Source organism: Drosophila erecta, unplaced genomic scaffold (genome assembly GCF_003286155.1).
Source record: "Drosophila erecta strain 14021-0224.00,06,07 unplaced genomic scaffold, DereRS2 tig00000021-arrow-pilon, whole genome shotgun sequence".
Lineage (NCBI taxonomy): Eukaryota > Metazoa > Arthropoda > Insecta > Diptera > Drosophilidae > Drosophila > Drosophila erecta.
This window is the reverse complement of record NW_020825198.1, coordinates 25,155,962-25,172,191: the sequence shown is the minus strand read 5'-3', so window position 1 is coordinate 25,172,191 and position 16,230 is coordinate 25,155,962. Positions and strand designations below refer to the sequence as shown.

Sequence of the window (16,230 nt, the reverse complement as noted above, 5' to 3'; positions counted from 1 at the left end):
CTGTTTTAGCATTTACTATAATTCATCTGATACAGCTCTTGGCGATTCGCTCTGTTTTGTCTTTTACCGTGGGAATGAATTAAGATTTTTCGATGAGATCCTGTCAGAGAAATGACTCGGATTTTTCGTTTCGGAGCGATCCTCGATCTTGTAGAAGAAGAACTTCCGTTTTATTCATAGTCGTTTTAATTCAGTTACAAACGGTTACGATCGTGCTAATTATTGTTACTCACCGAATTCATACTTTTAATCTCCCCTCAACAAATCCGGCAAAGGCCTAGCCATAGAGTACATGAATTTTCGGAAATAAGAAGTGAGACCTAGGAATCGCTAGGCTCTCTCGAATTTTTGTTCAAGGGCCAGAGAGAGAGCGCTCTACAGCCAGCAAGCAGCTCTCTTGTACGCATACAGCGACAGCCGAGCACTGTATGTGTTTATGTGTATGCTCATATATTGTAAATTTGACAAAGTCGAAAATTGACTTTCAATCTATATTATTTGTACTCTGGCAATCGAGTACAAAGTACTCGTAAGTAAAAAGTAAAAACTCTAGTCTTGCATTGCCTTAACATGATAATTATTTAATTACATCATAGAAATAGTAATAGGTGAATAAATGTACATAATAATACCGAATTATTTTAATAATAAAATATATCGTTAGAGTATATTTGATCTTAGTGATTCTTAGGTGCGCTTGTCCTGCCTCAAGAATTCAATTTTGCAATAAACAGGTGGCATATAAAGTTTTTTAACTATTATATATATTATATATACTTAGTATATTTATTAGTACAAATTATTAGTATACAAGTAAATATGCAAAAATATGCAAACTTATGTAAATTACCAATTTTTAGTATTTGAAATGCAAATATTATTTTGTTGAATGTTTTTGTTATATTCTAATTTGATAATTTGATAATAATCGTTACGGCATCAATTTTTAAATAATATTTTATTAGCTCATATTTCAACGAAATTGACCGAAACATTAATCAAAAATTTATTTCGGACCGAAAATCGTCTTCTAGCACAACTACGCACACATGGACACTTTTTTGATTACTGTTTTCACTCACACAAGCAAGGGAATTCTATTTTTAGATTTTTTTGCTCTCAATTTTAAGCGAGCGGGAAGAGAGCAATTATTGCCGCCACCAAAAAAAGTAGCTGCATAGTGCAAAACCAATGTATGGCCGTTACGCATCTTATTATTATAGTGTCTTTGGTTCCACATTGAATTACGTATCCTAGAAACTCTACTTTGCTGCGTAAGATTTGGCTTTTACTCCAGTTGATGCACAAACCGTTTTTAAATGCAACCTTTAAAACCTCCTTTAAGTTAGCAAGTCCTTCTTTGATGTTCTGACTGGGTATTACGTCGTCCATGTACACAACGGCAGCATTAATGGCGATGAGCTTCCTTAGAACTGCCATGATTAAAGTGGTGAATACTGCAGATGAATTAGATATGCCAAACGGAATGTAAACGAATTCAAACTGTTCAGATTGGGTCACGAATGATGTATATTTTCGAAAGCCCGGTTCGATTGGAACGTGGAAGAAACCGTTAGCTAGATCCAAATTGGTGAATGTCTTGTACCCCACGGCCTCCACGTGGATCATCGGAAATTTAAAATTTTTTTCGTTTAGTTCTCGGGATACCAAAACTACTTTCGATCTGTACTCAGAGATACTCGGCAGAATGACCTTCTTAGCAAGCCACTCTTTTTAACTGCATTGTCAACTGTTTTCTGACCACATACTGGTAAACAGCCTGGATTGTGATACTCCGGTATTTCGTTCTTTCAGTGGACGTACTAGTCCATTTGCGTTGCGTTCGGGTGCAATTCTTCAATCAAACTCTCGACCTCGACATTCTGGGATTGATTTAAATGTGACAAATCAACATTATCTGAAAGTGCAACCCGTTCTGCTCACATACCTTTAAACTCTTGTAGAACTTGTAGAACTCTTGTTGTTGCGCTGCTCCTAGTTGATATTTATACCCGTTACTCGTAAAGTAAAAGGGTATACTCGATTCGTTCAAAAGTATGTAACAGGCAGAAGAAAACGTTTCCGATCATATAGTATAAATCATTTTGGAACCGCCCACTCTAACGACCACAAGCGACATACAACCGCATGCCCACATTTCTTAACAATGTTACGATATTTATCATTTTATTATTTTTCGTGCCAATTTAAGTCGATATGCCAAATTTGGAGATATCTCGTTTGCACTCCCATTGTATGAGTAACGGACTTCTGATAATCGAGGAACTCAATAAAGCGTTTTTTTTCTTTTAAATTTAAAAAATAATTTCCTTACCAAATCTTCCAGTGCGCCCTATTCGATGTAAATAAGTTTCACAGTCAGCCATCCCACGAACGTCTACGGGCAAATCGAAATTCACCACAATTGTAACTTGTTCGATATCAATGCCTAAAACCACGATTAGATCAGTAGTACATATATCTTAGGATTTTTAGCATATACCTCTTGATAAAACATTTGTAGTTATAAGCACTTTTTCAAGTCCAGAACGGAAACGATCTAAGACAGCAAGTCTTTGCTCAACTGTCAAATCCCCGGAAAGTACAGCAACAGAATGGCCATCCGACGTCATTTTTGCTGCAAGCCAAGCAGCAGTTCTTCGTGTCTATAACAGAAAGATTATACATGTTTTTATGAAATAGATTATTATGGATTACTGGGGTATATTTTGGTTTATTAGTTCTATGCTGTTAAGTTAAAATAAAAACCTACAAGTGTAGGAAATGCCAAACCATTGACGAAACTGGTACCTAAGCTGACAGCTAAACAGCTGATTTGACGGTAAGAAAGTACAAAACACGAAAAACAAAACACGCACCATCATCGCCTCCGTTTGGCTGCAGCTAGAACATACTTTTCCCCGTAACCTTGAAAGTCTACACTGGATCCTTCAACGTTTTTTTAAGACTTCGTCGAAAAGTTCCACAACATTTCTGAGTGCATGTTGCATATAGCATCGCCTGACGCCTGAAGGATAGTTCAGCAAGCGCGCTGACTTCACCCGGTCAAGTGTCTTCAAAAGCGTTTAAGTTTTGTTTAAATTAATTGAATTCTGATAAATGCGAACGAACTCGAAGGACCAGTGCGGTGACTAGATCACCCTAAATAGTTTTAAATATAGTTTAAATATCGATAAATTTCGGTTATTTTTTTTAAGGTGTTTTCAATCATCCATTTTAAAACACACAGCATTTAGACATAATTTTAGTGTTTTCTGCATAGAATTTTCTTTCTATAAGGTGTAAATTTAAAATTCGTAAATTTGAGGTGCAAATAATTGTAACGCAAACCAAAAGCGAAAAAAATTTAAAATTCAATACATGTTATAACAGTATTTAAGAGAACACTGTAACGAACTGATTTGGTTTGTCTGCTCGCTACGAGATTCGTGCGGCTGGCTCAGAAGATTTCGTGTGTTCGTCCCACCAAATTTATATTAAACGTGATCACCCAGTAACAACACTTAGCAGTTCTCGTTTCCTTGATCTTTATTTGTCTCGTTTTACACTTTGGTTTAATTCTCCGATGTGGGTTTCTCCAGGTTTTTCCAGGTAATGCCCCGTGATTGATGGTGAGGAGATGGGCTTTCGGCTTAGGAATGCGTTACCGTTCCCAGACTAGGGAGAACAGGTGCTGGGCTCTCAAGGCGAACGCCTTGCTAGCCGCAACCTCCTGTCCCTTGCTCTGACCCCGACAGTACGCCACAGACCCTGTAGTTCCACTATTACCTCTCCTGTATCTGGTGCGTACGGAACTGGACGGGTCGCTCGACGTCTTCGCTTTCGCTGTGCTGCCGGTCTCGTTGTCCTAGACGGTGCGGACTGCGCTGCTGGGTATTCGACACTTGGTCAAGAAATTGCTGTCGTATGCGGACTCATGGTAGTCAACGGCTGTTTCGTCCAGGCAATCGCGGGGTGAAACACCAACTCGTCAACCCCATTTCTGCTCTGACCGGTGGCGCCCGTACCACGCCTGCTCGGTTCTTACGAACGCTCCAGGTGACCGTCAGCTTCACGTACACAATCTCCGACACAGTCAACTGGATCATCACCACAACCGCTTTCGGACTCGCCGGGCTAACGCCAGGGTCTGGGGTCTATTAGCAAGGCGTCTAAACATAGCCGTGCTTCGTCTTAATGAACCTCAGCTACCTGTGTCTCAACTCGGAGACTTGCCTCGTCCCGAACGTCTCGACGTAGCGATCTTGCTCCTTTCTGACTTTAACGACTGCAGCTCCTTGCTGATTACGTTGCTTCGTTGTTCAGGCCTCCTTTAACCGTTATTCTTCGATGTCCCCAGTCTCCCGGTTTAAAGTCCACGGTTTTACCGTTTACCTGTTCTACTGCTGTCCTGCTCTAGTCAATGCCGTCTCATTTTCGCTCTCCATATTCTCTCTCTCCAACTCTTTTCCTCCACACTTTTCTTATTCAGATTCATTTTCTCCAAACTCTACGGATTCCGATTCTCCAAACTATCTTTCGCTAAACATTCCGATTCGCACTGCCGTTACTACGCTCTAAATTGTTGCGTAAATGGCAACAGGCAGGGCCCTCTTCCGCAGTTGACATCTGGATTTGTGTGGAGTTTTCAATTCCAATTCAATGTCAAATACATATTGTTATGTATACTTCTGGATGAAATTGGATTGATCATATTGATATAATAGTGGAGTGGGGTTGTCACAATTATAAATAAATATTCAAGAAGTGTCAGGACAAAGAGAATAAATTTAAAACAAGTCACTTAAAAATCGGGAAAATATTTTGTGTTTCCAAAGACAAAATCCTTATCGGAAAATCGCCATAGCAAGTAGCTTTACTTGCTAGCGGATTAGCACAGCTTTTTTGAAAGAGTCCCTTAAAAAAAGAAGTTCTAAATAAAAATTTTCTCGATTGATATTAAACGCAAATAAGAAGATATTTCATTATTCGTAAGTAAGGTGTTGCACAATAAACGGCGAGGATCGCAGAAGGCTTTGTTTCACACTTTACGGTACCATTCATGTGCATTCTAACTACATAGCAACCCATTAAAGCCGAAATGAAAAAACAATTGCAAAAAGAATGTTGGGCGTATTGCAAGAAGTACAGAAAGTCTTTCTGAAATACTCCTTACTAATCGTTTGACCTTTGACAAACGATTGAGGTGCGCTCGTCTATAAATATGTTGACTAATGACGACTGAGGGCTTTTATATTTGTTCATACCAAAGAAAAAGATGATACATGCCACTGAAAATTTAGCTTTATTAAAAATAATATAAAAGACTTATATAAATAAAAAGAAGAATAAGTAAAACCAAAAAAACTTCACTTTTTTTTGGCAAGTTGAATGAAATTGGCAAGAAAAAGGATGGGACTTTGATAAATAATTTGATAAATATAGTTGATATAATCCGAAAATTTAATAGAGAAACGCTTTCATTATATGAAACGCACATAAAAACAAGATGGACTGCTGTACTCGAGTTCCCCGACTATCAGATACTTGTTACTCAGCTAGTGGAAGTGAAAACAAGACATTTCAAAATTTTCTGGAAAATCGGTAAAAAAAAAAAAATGTTAAGTGGGTGTACCAAAAAGTTTTCTTGGCAAATCTGTAGAATTTTACAAAATATACAAAAATATGAAAAAATATCACATTTTTCAAAAGTGTGGCTGTGACTGTTTTCTGCGATTTGTGGACGTTAAAATGGGCGTGGCAACATTTGGAAACAAACTTGCGCTACGCCTATGTCTCTGGAAGCTGCATGTCTAATCTCAAGCTTTTGTAGTTCCTCAGATCGAGCCGTTCATACGGACAGACGGTCATAGCCAGATCGACTCGGGTATTGATCCTGATCAAGAATATATATAATTTATATGGTCGAAAACGTTTCCTTCTGCCTGTTACACACTTCTCAGAAATTCTAGTATATTCTCTAAAAGTAAATGGTAAAAAAACCAAAGAAATTCAATTACTATACGATGTAATGGATTTCTTAGAACAACGTTTGAGTTCTATGAGCTCGTCACAAGGCGAAAAAAAAAATCTTTACACTTGCAAAAATGTATGACCGCTTAGTCTCCAGTAACAATAATGGGAAACTTATTTATGCAAAATCTGTGGTTGACCGATCAAAAATGGGATCAGAACTTATCAGATCCAGATTACAATGAATGAAATGCTTTTAAAGAAAACTTAACATCTCTAAAAAGTATTAGAGTTCAAAGATGGATAAAATCCCAAATAAAATGCCGGTACAAATCCATGGATTCTCTGATGCGTTCAAAAAAGCAAAATATAACTTTGTGCGTTATAGTTAGGACAGCAATTGAAGGTCAAACGAAGGGATATGGTGATTCAACGATCACACTTGCATAGACTAAAAATGGGAATAAACAGACAAATTTATTCGACGGCGAACTGATGAGATAAGAAAAGCTAAGAACGTCGAGTGGAGACATGTTAGGTCACAAGGCAAGGGTGTAACACCGGAAAAATTACTAGAATGTAGAATTTGGTGGATGGGACCTCAATGGTTGTCCAAGTCAAATACTGAACAAAAGAGGATGAATTATTTAGTATTATTGTCAGTACCACATTAACAGAAACCCCAAACAAATTAATACTATCACTATTAGGAAAATACTCCTGTATTCGAAAATTGTAAATTATATATATTTTATATATATATATAAATTAAATAAAATTAAAAAATAAATCAATAAATCAAATCAGGAAATTCAGTTCAGTTCAGAGAAACATTGTTTAAAGCGCCAAAAAGATATTGATACTAATATCAAAAAATCAGGATTGAATCCATTTTTGGATAAAGACGGGCTATTAGGAGTGGGAGGTAGATTACAGAACTCCAGCGTTGAATTTTATACAAAACATTCATTAACATCCATTAAGTGTAATTTAACTTCGTAATTTAGGGAAACATTAAATGGCGGAATTAATCTGATTCGAAATTATATTCAAAGACAATTTTGGATATTTGGATTAAAGAATGGCTTGAAGCAGTACCTAAATGAGTGTGTCAAATGTGCAAGATAGAGACATATAACGGCAGAACATATTACGGGAAATTTACCAAAGCACAGGATTACTTAAGCCCACCTGTTTTTAAATACGCTGGCCCATATCATAAAAGCTAATCAAAAAATCATGACCACAAATCGTATAAGGGTTATATTGCTGTATTTGTATGCATGGCCACAAAGGCTATCCATTTAGAAGTTGTAAGGGATTTGTCTTATGATGCCCTTTTTAGCTGCAGAAGAGGAAAATGTGCAAAAATGTTTTCTGATAATGGGACAAATTTTGTGGGCGCTACCAGAAAATTGGATGAACATTTACAGAAAGAAAACACTCAAAGAAAACACTAAAATTATTCCAATATTAGAAAATGAACAAATTGAATGGAATTTTATTCCCCCGGCAGGACCTAATTTCGGAAGTATTACTTATAAAGAGATTGCAATTCCAATAGAGCCATACTGACTGCTGTTGAAGCAGGGTTAGATTTTTCTCACGCCAACGAGCCCGAAAAAACTGCTGTTTTATTTTCTGCTATCCGTCTAAACGATTGTAGTTCAGAGCAGTCAAGCCTCACAAGAGCCTCAGAAGGTCCGCAAAAAAGAAAGTGTGCGGGAGTCAAAACATCAAGGACGCCTGGGTTTTCTAAAATTTAAACGAAAGGCCGAGAATTACGGATTTTATAAATTTGACAGACGAGGTTACGCAGCTCCTCAAAACTGAGAAGCGATGTTCCAACGCAGCGATACAGATGATGCTTGGCCGTCTTAACTGCGTCTTTAACTGCTGTGGTGCGCCAATCGATATTGTAACGACTGCTGTGCAATCGAAATTCTTTTGCTTCTATGCTGTATTATAATATTCCTTATTTTGTATGCTTGAGTTTTTTCTTGAACTAGCTTACATTTCCAGACCCATCGGCATCCTGAGTTGTTCCGAACGCCGTTACAAAGGAAGTGTACGTGGCTGATTCCTTTTTAACAAAAACAGGTCATCAATGAGTGGAACATGGAAACTCGTAGAGTAAATGGGTATACTATTGAAAATGGGAAATGGGTATTCGTTGAAAAGTATGTACCTGGCAGAAGGTAACGTTTCCGACCTTAAAAGTATATATATTATTGATCAGGATCAATAGCCGAGTCTAACTGGCCATGTCCGTCTGCCCGTCCGTTTGTCCGTATGAATGCTTCGATCTCAGGAACTACAAAAGCTAGAATGATGAGATTAAGCATGCAGCTTCCAGAGACATAGACGTAGCGCAAGTTTGTTTCCAAATATTGCCACGCCCACTTTAACGCCCACAAACCGCACAAAACAGTCACGCCCTTAATTTTCAAAAAAATTTGATATTTTTTCATTTTTGAATATATCTTCTTTTTTTGCCAACTTTTTTTTTCAACTTTTTGCCACGCCCACATACCGCACAAAACGCTCACGCACAAACTTTTAACAAATTATAAAGTTTTTAGCTTTTTATTTTTTTCCCCCAATTTTTAACGATATTCCAGAAAATGTTGAAATTTCTCGTCTGCTCATTTGCTGAGTAACGGGTATCTGATAGTCGTGGAACTCAACTATAGCATTCTATCTTGTTTTTAAAATCTTTTTAAGTTTCTTGGGTCTATGCATTATATTATGTCTCCTGTACTTTTCTTAAGCCTTTCGACACCAACTTTTTTCCTATAAAATGTAAACTTTTTTTTTAATATTAATGGTTTCTTATTGAGATAACAGGGTGGGTAAGAATGTTGAGTCGCCTATCGGTTTGGGAGCTTCCGAAATATACTTGTGCAACTTTGGGCCAAACTGGTACATAAAATAAAAAAATCTTTGAAAAGTTGACAATTATTTCTATATCATTTTGAAAATTAGGTATGGTATGACAAAAAACAGTTTTTGTTGTTGTTCCAGCAAAGATGGACATTGCATTTAATTAATTTGGATATTGGTGTTCCTGTTCTATACATTCTGCAACGTCATGTTTCCCGAAATACAACCCAATGTTCTATTTTATCATAACGCTGAGAGTTGATGGATTCGGCTGGAACCTGTTTTTTTTTTTTTTTTGACTGAGAGAAGACATCCTACTTGGCGACATAGTATCTATAAATACTATAGAACTAGCCCTTTCAGCATTGGATGGCCCTTTCTATTACTATTGGTGAAGCATTTTCATCTCTACTAAGTTGTATAATTGCATTTCTTATTTTTCAAATAGGCGAGTCGTCTAGGCATACAAATAAAATGTATTGACTTTTCCAATCTAAACTTTATCTCGCATATAGTAACTGGTTCCTCTGGTTTTTCCACTCCTATATAATGACGTTCAATGATTTGCATTAGCCGATGATTTTAGTTTTCACTAACGTTCGTACCGCAAATATAATCAGTTTGCCTGTTGTCTAAATAGTTTATGTAATCCCTGTTTTTCTTCACAACACTTACTTTAGCTGATTGAAAATCTTTATCATCTGTATTACTGTATCGTACTAACTGTTTCATCAACTTCACTAACGTACAAACTGTTTCAAAATCTTGCTAACTGTATCACTAATCGTACTAACTGTTTCGAAAAAATTTTCGCAAATTTACAATCACAATTATAATCCGATTTTGTATTAATTTGGGTCAGGATTGACCGTAACCATTTTTAAGGTGTTTAGAGCTGAAGCTTAGATCCCACATCATGGCTCTTAGACCTAAATAGTGTAACGGTTTCTGTTTTAGAATTCAGGATCACTTTTCATGATCTGCCTTGGTTTAATGAAACATTGTATGCGAGCCTGATCTCGCAGTCCTGGTGTCGAAATGCAGTCGATGATTTACTCGAGAAGCTCCTCCACATCGATGTTTGTATCATGTGCATATTTTTCCTCAAAATAAGAAGCGAACTTCTTGCTTTCTTTACGTTTTTTGGTTCCGAATGCCATGATCACCTCATATACGCGATCTGCCGGCTCCAAATAAGGCGTGTCAATTACATGTAGGCAATGCTGATTGTTTAAACCCATTGTTACTTCTTTTGCTAATGATAATGTCTGCCATTTACTTTTTAACACGTGCTAACTTCGGTGCTGTTAAAATTTACAGCCCCGTTTTTAGCGCAACTGTTCTGCATGTAACGTCATGGATTTGGCAAACAAGTTCATGCCTGTTCTCGATCTCGGCATTAATAGTACGATTTCTCGCTTATTCGTTGACTTTAACACTTAGGGTTTATTTCGGTAATACATTCACTAATACTCTTTATTGATCATAATTTGGAATTCACAGTAATAAGAGGCATGCGCCACCTGGTGCGAAGGTGAGTACCTTCTTACCTTCTTGTTCCGTGATTCTTAATATCGGCAATCCGCATTCACACGAGTCCGATGTTTTGGATTAAAATATGGAAGTTTTGGTATTTCGGCTAGTCTGTGCTTTAGATTGCGTTTCTCTCGGCTTCTCCCCGGTGAACTGGTTCTCAGTTTTAAGAAAGTTTCTCAAGGTTTTCGTGTGATTTGCCATGGTCGGGATGAATTTCCCCACATAGGTTACCAAACCGTATTTCCTCTTTGATCTTTGGATCCCTGAAAGACCGTATGACCTAAATTTTCTCCGGGTTACCTCTATTCCTTTGTCGGACAAAATGAGCCCCAGGACCTTTAGCTTGCTTTTCTTCCAGGTGCACTTCTCTTTGTTTAACATAACATTATTTCCCTGGAAAATTTTGCACACTCTTGTTACAGCGCAGTCTATTTCCAAATCAGTGGCGCCAAAAATAATGACGTCATCGATGAAGGTAATGGCGTTCAGAACAGTAGATAGCATTTGTTCGAGAAAAGATTGGAAGATTTCTGGAGCTGTGTTCACTCCAAATATTTACCTCTTATTGCGGAAAAGTCCAATTGGAGTTTTGAATATGGTTGTATCCCTGCTGGATTCTTCAAGAGCCAATTAGTGATATGCGTCTTTTAGGTCAAGACGCGCATGAAGAACTCAGTCTGGTTATGAAAGAATTCAGACATATGTGCTCGATTTCAATTTTCGGATCCTTGAAAATATACCAGCCAGGTGTAAATATTTTAGCCAGGTGCTATCATGCGCATCGTTCAAAGGGAGTCTTTCTCGTCCTAAGGAATGCTTATAAACTGCCTTCCAGAAACAAGCTCTTGAACTCTCTTGGGCTGTCAGACGAGCGTAATCATCCAATAATTCTTCCAAGTTCTCATCACTTTACACAGCTAGTAATTCGATACTTGCACGTTTTGACCCTCCACGGAGGTGCGCAGTTGTTCGGAAATGCGTGTTGTGCTTCCGGACTAGGCCAATCAATTCGCTTCATCGAGTGAGCCCCCTTAGCAGACCGTTCAGCGCTGTAGAGCTGAAAGCAGCTCCTCGGCGGGAAATGGTTCAGCATCTTTACAGTGACAACGGAATTTTGATGAATGACGCGGGAAATATGATGAATGCGTTCTACTGCAAGGTCCAGGAGGATTACGAGAAGACCCCAAGCTTGCTTCGCAGCTTCGCTTTTCCTTAGTCGCTAACTTTTGGCGGGCTGTAGGAAGTGAAGTCTGTAAAACATCACCTTAAGAAGGACGACTAGGGCGCCTGCGATTAGATACACCACATGGTAGACCCCCAATATCTACCTAATGGAAGTCCTTCTGCCTTCGACAATTTGGATCCCATTCTGGGGGATCCATTAATCGGGCTGCGTGGAATGAATCATCTAAGCATCTTCACTCTTTCCATGTTTTTTTCTTCCCCTCCGCCTGAAGTTGTGATGTTTTATACAGGTTTAATTTTCATTACAGCATTTCTTTTGCTCCAGAATCAAAATTCTTGGTCAAAGTTCGTGGTATACCGGTAGAAATTGAAAAAACAAATAATAAAACAAAAAAAAAATTAATACATTTTTTAAAAGTGTCGGCTTTACATTTTTGGGCGGTTTGTGGGCGTTAGAGGGGGCGTGGACAAAATGTTCTTGGTATAAATTTGTGAGCGTTAGAAGGGGCGTGGTCAAAGTGTTCTTGGTAGAAATTCAAAAAAAAAAAAAAAAACGAAAAAAATCCAACCATATTTCAAAGGTGTGGGTGTGACAGTTTTTGGGCGTGTTAGTTTTATTACGATTAGCTAATTTAATGAAACGTAGTTTTCGATCATAAAGCGTTCGGTTTTGTTTTAATTTGATAGAAATTTGTCATATAGCTGCAATAAATCGTTCTTTTTATAACTTTGGTGTTTTAAATGAAATAAAATCTTATCTTATATTAAAAAAGTCTAAAGTTTATTGAATTTCTATATTTCTATATTTATAGGAAGTATTTAAAGGGTTTCATAGACATACTTACATGGCAAAATATAATAGCTTGACCAACGCTTATGCAACCGTATATATTTTGAATCGCATTATATTTTCCTTCCTCATTTTTACACTTAACATAATATTGCTTTATGTTTTCAAGTGATTCCTCTTCACGCATTAATCTAGAAGTACACGATTAAATTAAAGATATTTTTATTAAAAATAAATTTTAAGTTCACATAACGCTGAAAAGGAAAACAAGGGAGATTGATTTAGTCGAGTTCCCCAAGATACCACTTACTTAGCTAGTGGAAAAGCATCAAGAAATTTCAACATTTTCTGGAATATCGTTAAAAATATGAAAAAAATAATAAAATGTTAAAAACTTTATAATTTTTTAAAAATTTGTGCGTGAGCATTTTGTGCGGTTTGTGGGCGTAACAGTTTTTGGCAAAAAGTGTTTTTGCAAATCTATAGAAATGCACAAGATATATAGTGACTTATTTGCGCCACCCAAGCCGGCCAATTTAATTATTTCAAAGAACTATAAACAATAAAGCGCTTAATTGATTCCCATACTGTATGCCATCTGCGCAGTATGCGTTTTAATAAACAATTCTTTGGCAACGGCACTGAGCCGTTCTTGTAAACAAATCCTAAAGCCTGACCCAAGCAGCTTTGCCTGCTCTCAATGAAGCTTCTCCCAAACTTAAGTATCCAAGAGCAACGCTCTCCCAAAATACAATATTCCTAAAATACTGAGGCTTCTCCTCAATCTCACTTGCATTTGATTTTTAGTCTTAAGCTGAATACTGAACAATAAAGATCACAATCCAACCCGATTTGTAATTTCTTTTATTTGACAAAACTTCGGTTACAGCGATGGTCTTAGTTACTGCAACGGTCCATTTAATAGACTCAAAAGTGAATAAATACACAATTGGCGCAGTCGGTCGTGATAGAGTTAATTCTATCGAATCGCTATCGAAAAACACCACGCTTTTAGACACCCATGCGACGGTCAATATCGTGTTAAGTTTTAATAAAAACCTCGACAATAACGCGAAACCGTGTAACGCAGTGTCAACAACAAACCTGAATTTAATATCAGGAAGACGCTATTGAATTTGTGAGAGGTCGTAAATCCAATTGGTTACCTCAAAACATCACGAAAAAGCTATAGTGCAACCCTTGTGAGAAAAAAAAAAACTCACTAAGAAAAACTTAAAAATAAGAATAATAAATAAATAAGTGAAAAACAAAACAAACAAAAAAATATATTGAGTAAGATAAATAAATAAGATACAAACTAAGATCCATAAAGACAGACCGAAGTCAAAGGTCAACTAAATAAAACCAAATAACAATAACAACAAATAAATAAACTTGTTTTCAAAAAACAAAAAAAAAAAACATGAGCAAAATGACAACCGTACCACCCCTGTCGACAACCGCACCACCCCTGTCAGATAACAACATGACCCAGGTTGCCTACCAGATTGGCAATGTGGAGAAATTCAACGGTGATCCGAGCACACTATACACCTTTGTGAGCCGGATTGTCTACATACTGGCCCTTTATCTCCTTTACCGGAGATGAACGCCAACAGCAGATCCTATTTGGGCATATCGAGCGCAGCATCAGCGGAGACGTTATGCGCTGCATTGGAGCCAACGACATGACCACCTGGCCCCAGCTTAGACGACAACTAGTACTCAACTATAAACCCCAGACCCCTAACCACGTCCTTTGGATGAGTTTCGGAAGACTCCGTTCCGAGGCAGTGTACGAGCATTCCTGGAATAAGCAGAAAACCGCAGACAAACACTCACCAGTAAGCTTGAATTAGAACAAAACCTTGAAGAAAAGCCCCTTATTTAAGATTAATTAAATCCAGTATAGAATCCCTTATTGAAAAATTACCTACACACATTTATTTAAGAATAAATAATCATAACATACCAGATTTGCGAGCACTTATAAACCTTTTACAAGAGAAAGGCATGTACGAACAAATAAATCACACAAATACGCCTATCCAAAAACAAAATCTTTCTGATAAGCCACAAAAGCCCTTTAATCACAATAGAAGATATCCAACACCTTTCCTACATTATTCACCAATGCCATATCCAGCCCCACAAATTTATCAAACACCACCAATTAATAACCCACCATATCGTCATCCAACACCCTAATACAAACCACATTTTTCAACCAAGCGATCATGCAAACTTTGCACCTCGACCAATTCCTAACACCAATCGAAACAATGCATTCGATCAGAATAGGTTTGGACAACAACCCCAATATCAAAACCAACAATCAGCACATAATTATGGCCCCCAGGTAGCCAACCAACCAATGAAGCGACCAAGACCAGCTAACAGTGGACAGACTGGGATGAGTATTGACGAATCGTTATATCAAGAGAGCGCTGCTTATCAGCAATATGTTCCTTATGACAGTTTTTACTATCCAACTTACGACTATTCGGATTATTATCCGGAGTATCAGTATCAAACTGACGAAAACAATCAAAGTCCACAAACAACACAAATGACATAGCAGGTTAATACGGACGAGACAAACAACGATAACCAAGAACCCAATGTCGAACCAGCTGAAAATTTTCAGCCACAAGCCTTGGAAAACCCCTATATAATAGGTTGTCAAATATCTCCGCTTTTTTTGCTCTTTATTCAATGCTTTATAAAAATTGTTACAGTGATCGGATTTAGTTCAAATATGCGTCGTTTTGTTCGATAATCTGTTTCCATCTAGACGGCAACTTCATAATACCTCCCTCGTAGAAGCTCCCTCCTTATTTGCGAAGAACTCGGACAGCCACTTTTCACAAGCCTCTTTTGAGTTCAACTTTACACCACCAAGGGCATTCGCCATGGACAGGAACAGGTGGTAATCACTTGGCGCTATGTCCGGGCTATATGGTGGATACGATAAAACCTCCTGTTCACACTATAAACTAATGCGTACACTTAATGAGTTCAATTCGGGTGTTTGAATCTAACTGACTCGCTACTGCGAGGGCATCGCCTTTTATTCATTCTTACATAGGTTCTTATCATCTAATTATATAATGCAGCGCTTGTAAGACGCTGCAGTCTGCGTTGGTCAATGCAGCTGAGGTTTATCTCAAATCTATGTTTGAAGCCTATGACCGCGCTAGTCACCTCCCGCGTGATCATATCTCTTGACACTTCGGCAATAGACCACTGCAACCGTACTTATCTGTAGTTGCCACTTATGCTGTCCCGTGACATGTTTATTGCAGCCCTTAAATAGAACATATTTATAGATTGTCTACTTATCATGTCTAAACACATGTTTAGACATTCTCCGGGGGGGGGAAAATGTACGGCCAGTAGTCGTCTATCATTTATGCGTTCCAGCTCCAGCTGGTTTTGCTTCGCTAACAGGAAGTTGACAGATCTTGTTTAGCGATCTTTTTACTTCCCCATCGCTTGTTTTAACCGTGACTACCCGGACTTTATCATCTTGTCCTTTAGTCGTACTAATGATTCTTCCCATTGGCCATCTTGCAGGGTGAGTGTTCTCATGTTTTATAAGAACCCGCTGTCCCTCCTTCAGATTTGGCTTTTCTTGGCGCCATTTGGTTCGCTTTTGCAATGACACCAGATACTCCTCTTTCCATTTCTTCCAAAAATCACCTCTGATGCGTTGAATCAGCTTCCATCTATCCAATTCCCAAAAGCGTTTCAGGTCCCTTAGATTTATTGATGTAGTGGCACTTATAATTTTTTGCTTTGCTGCTCGAGTTATATTTCCGGACACAATCCATCCAAATTTGGTTTTTTTTCCCAAGATTCCA

At 37.8% G+C, this 16,230-nt stretch overlaps 1 protein-coding gene across 7 annotated transcripts in view; it reads right to left on the bottom strand.

The window, feature by feature from the left end:
• LOC6544880 (DEAD-box helicase Dbp80) overlaps positions 1-16,230 on the bottom strand; it is an 83,787-nt gene that overhangs the window by 20,435 nt on the left and 47,122 nt on the right. For 5 of the 7 annotated variants that reach the window (XM_001973804.3, XM_026976432.1, XM_026976433.1 and 2 more), the window contains 3 exons: positions 12,423-12,558; positions 2,504-2,666; positions 2,336-2,449 (listed from right to left, as the gene is read on the bottom strand). In XM_001973804.3, the coding sequence (XP_001973840.2) occupies positions 2,336-2,449; positions 2,504-2,666; positions 12,423-12,558 (413 nt within the window). Of the gene's footprint in view, positions 1-2,167; positions 2,272-2,335; positions 2,450-2,503; positions 2,667-11,864; positions 11,913-12,422; positions 12,559-16,230 lie in introns of those variants that run through there. The other 2 variants (XM_026976431.1, XM_026976434.1) reach the window with 2 other exon arrangements.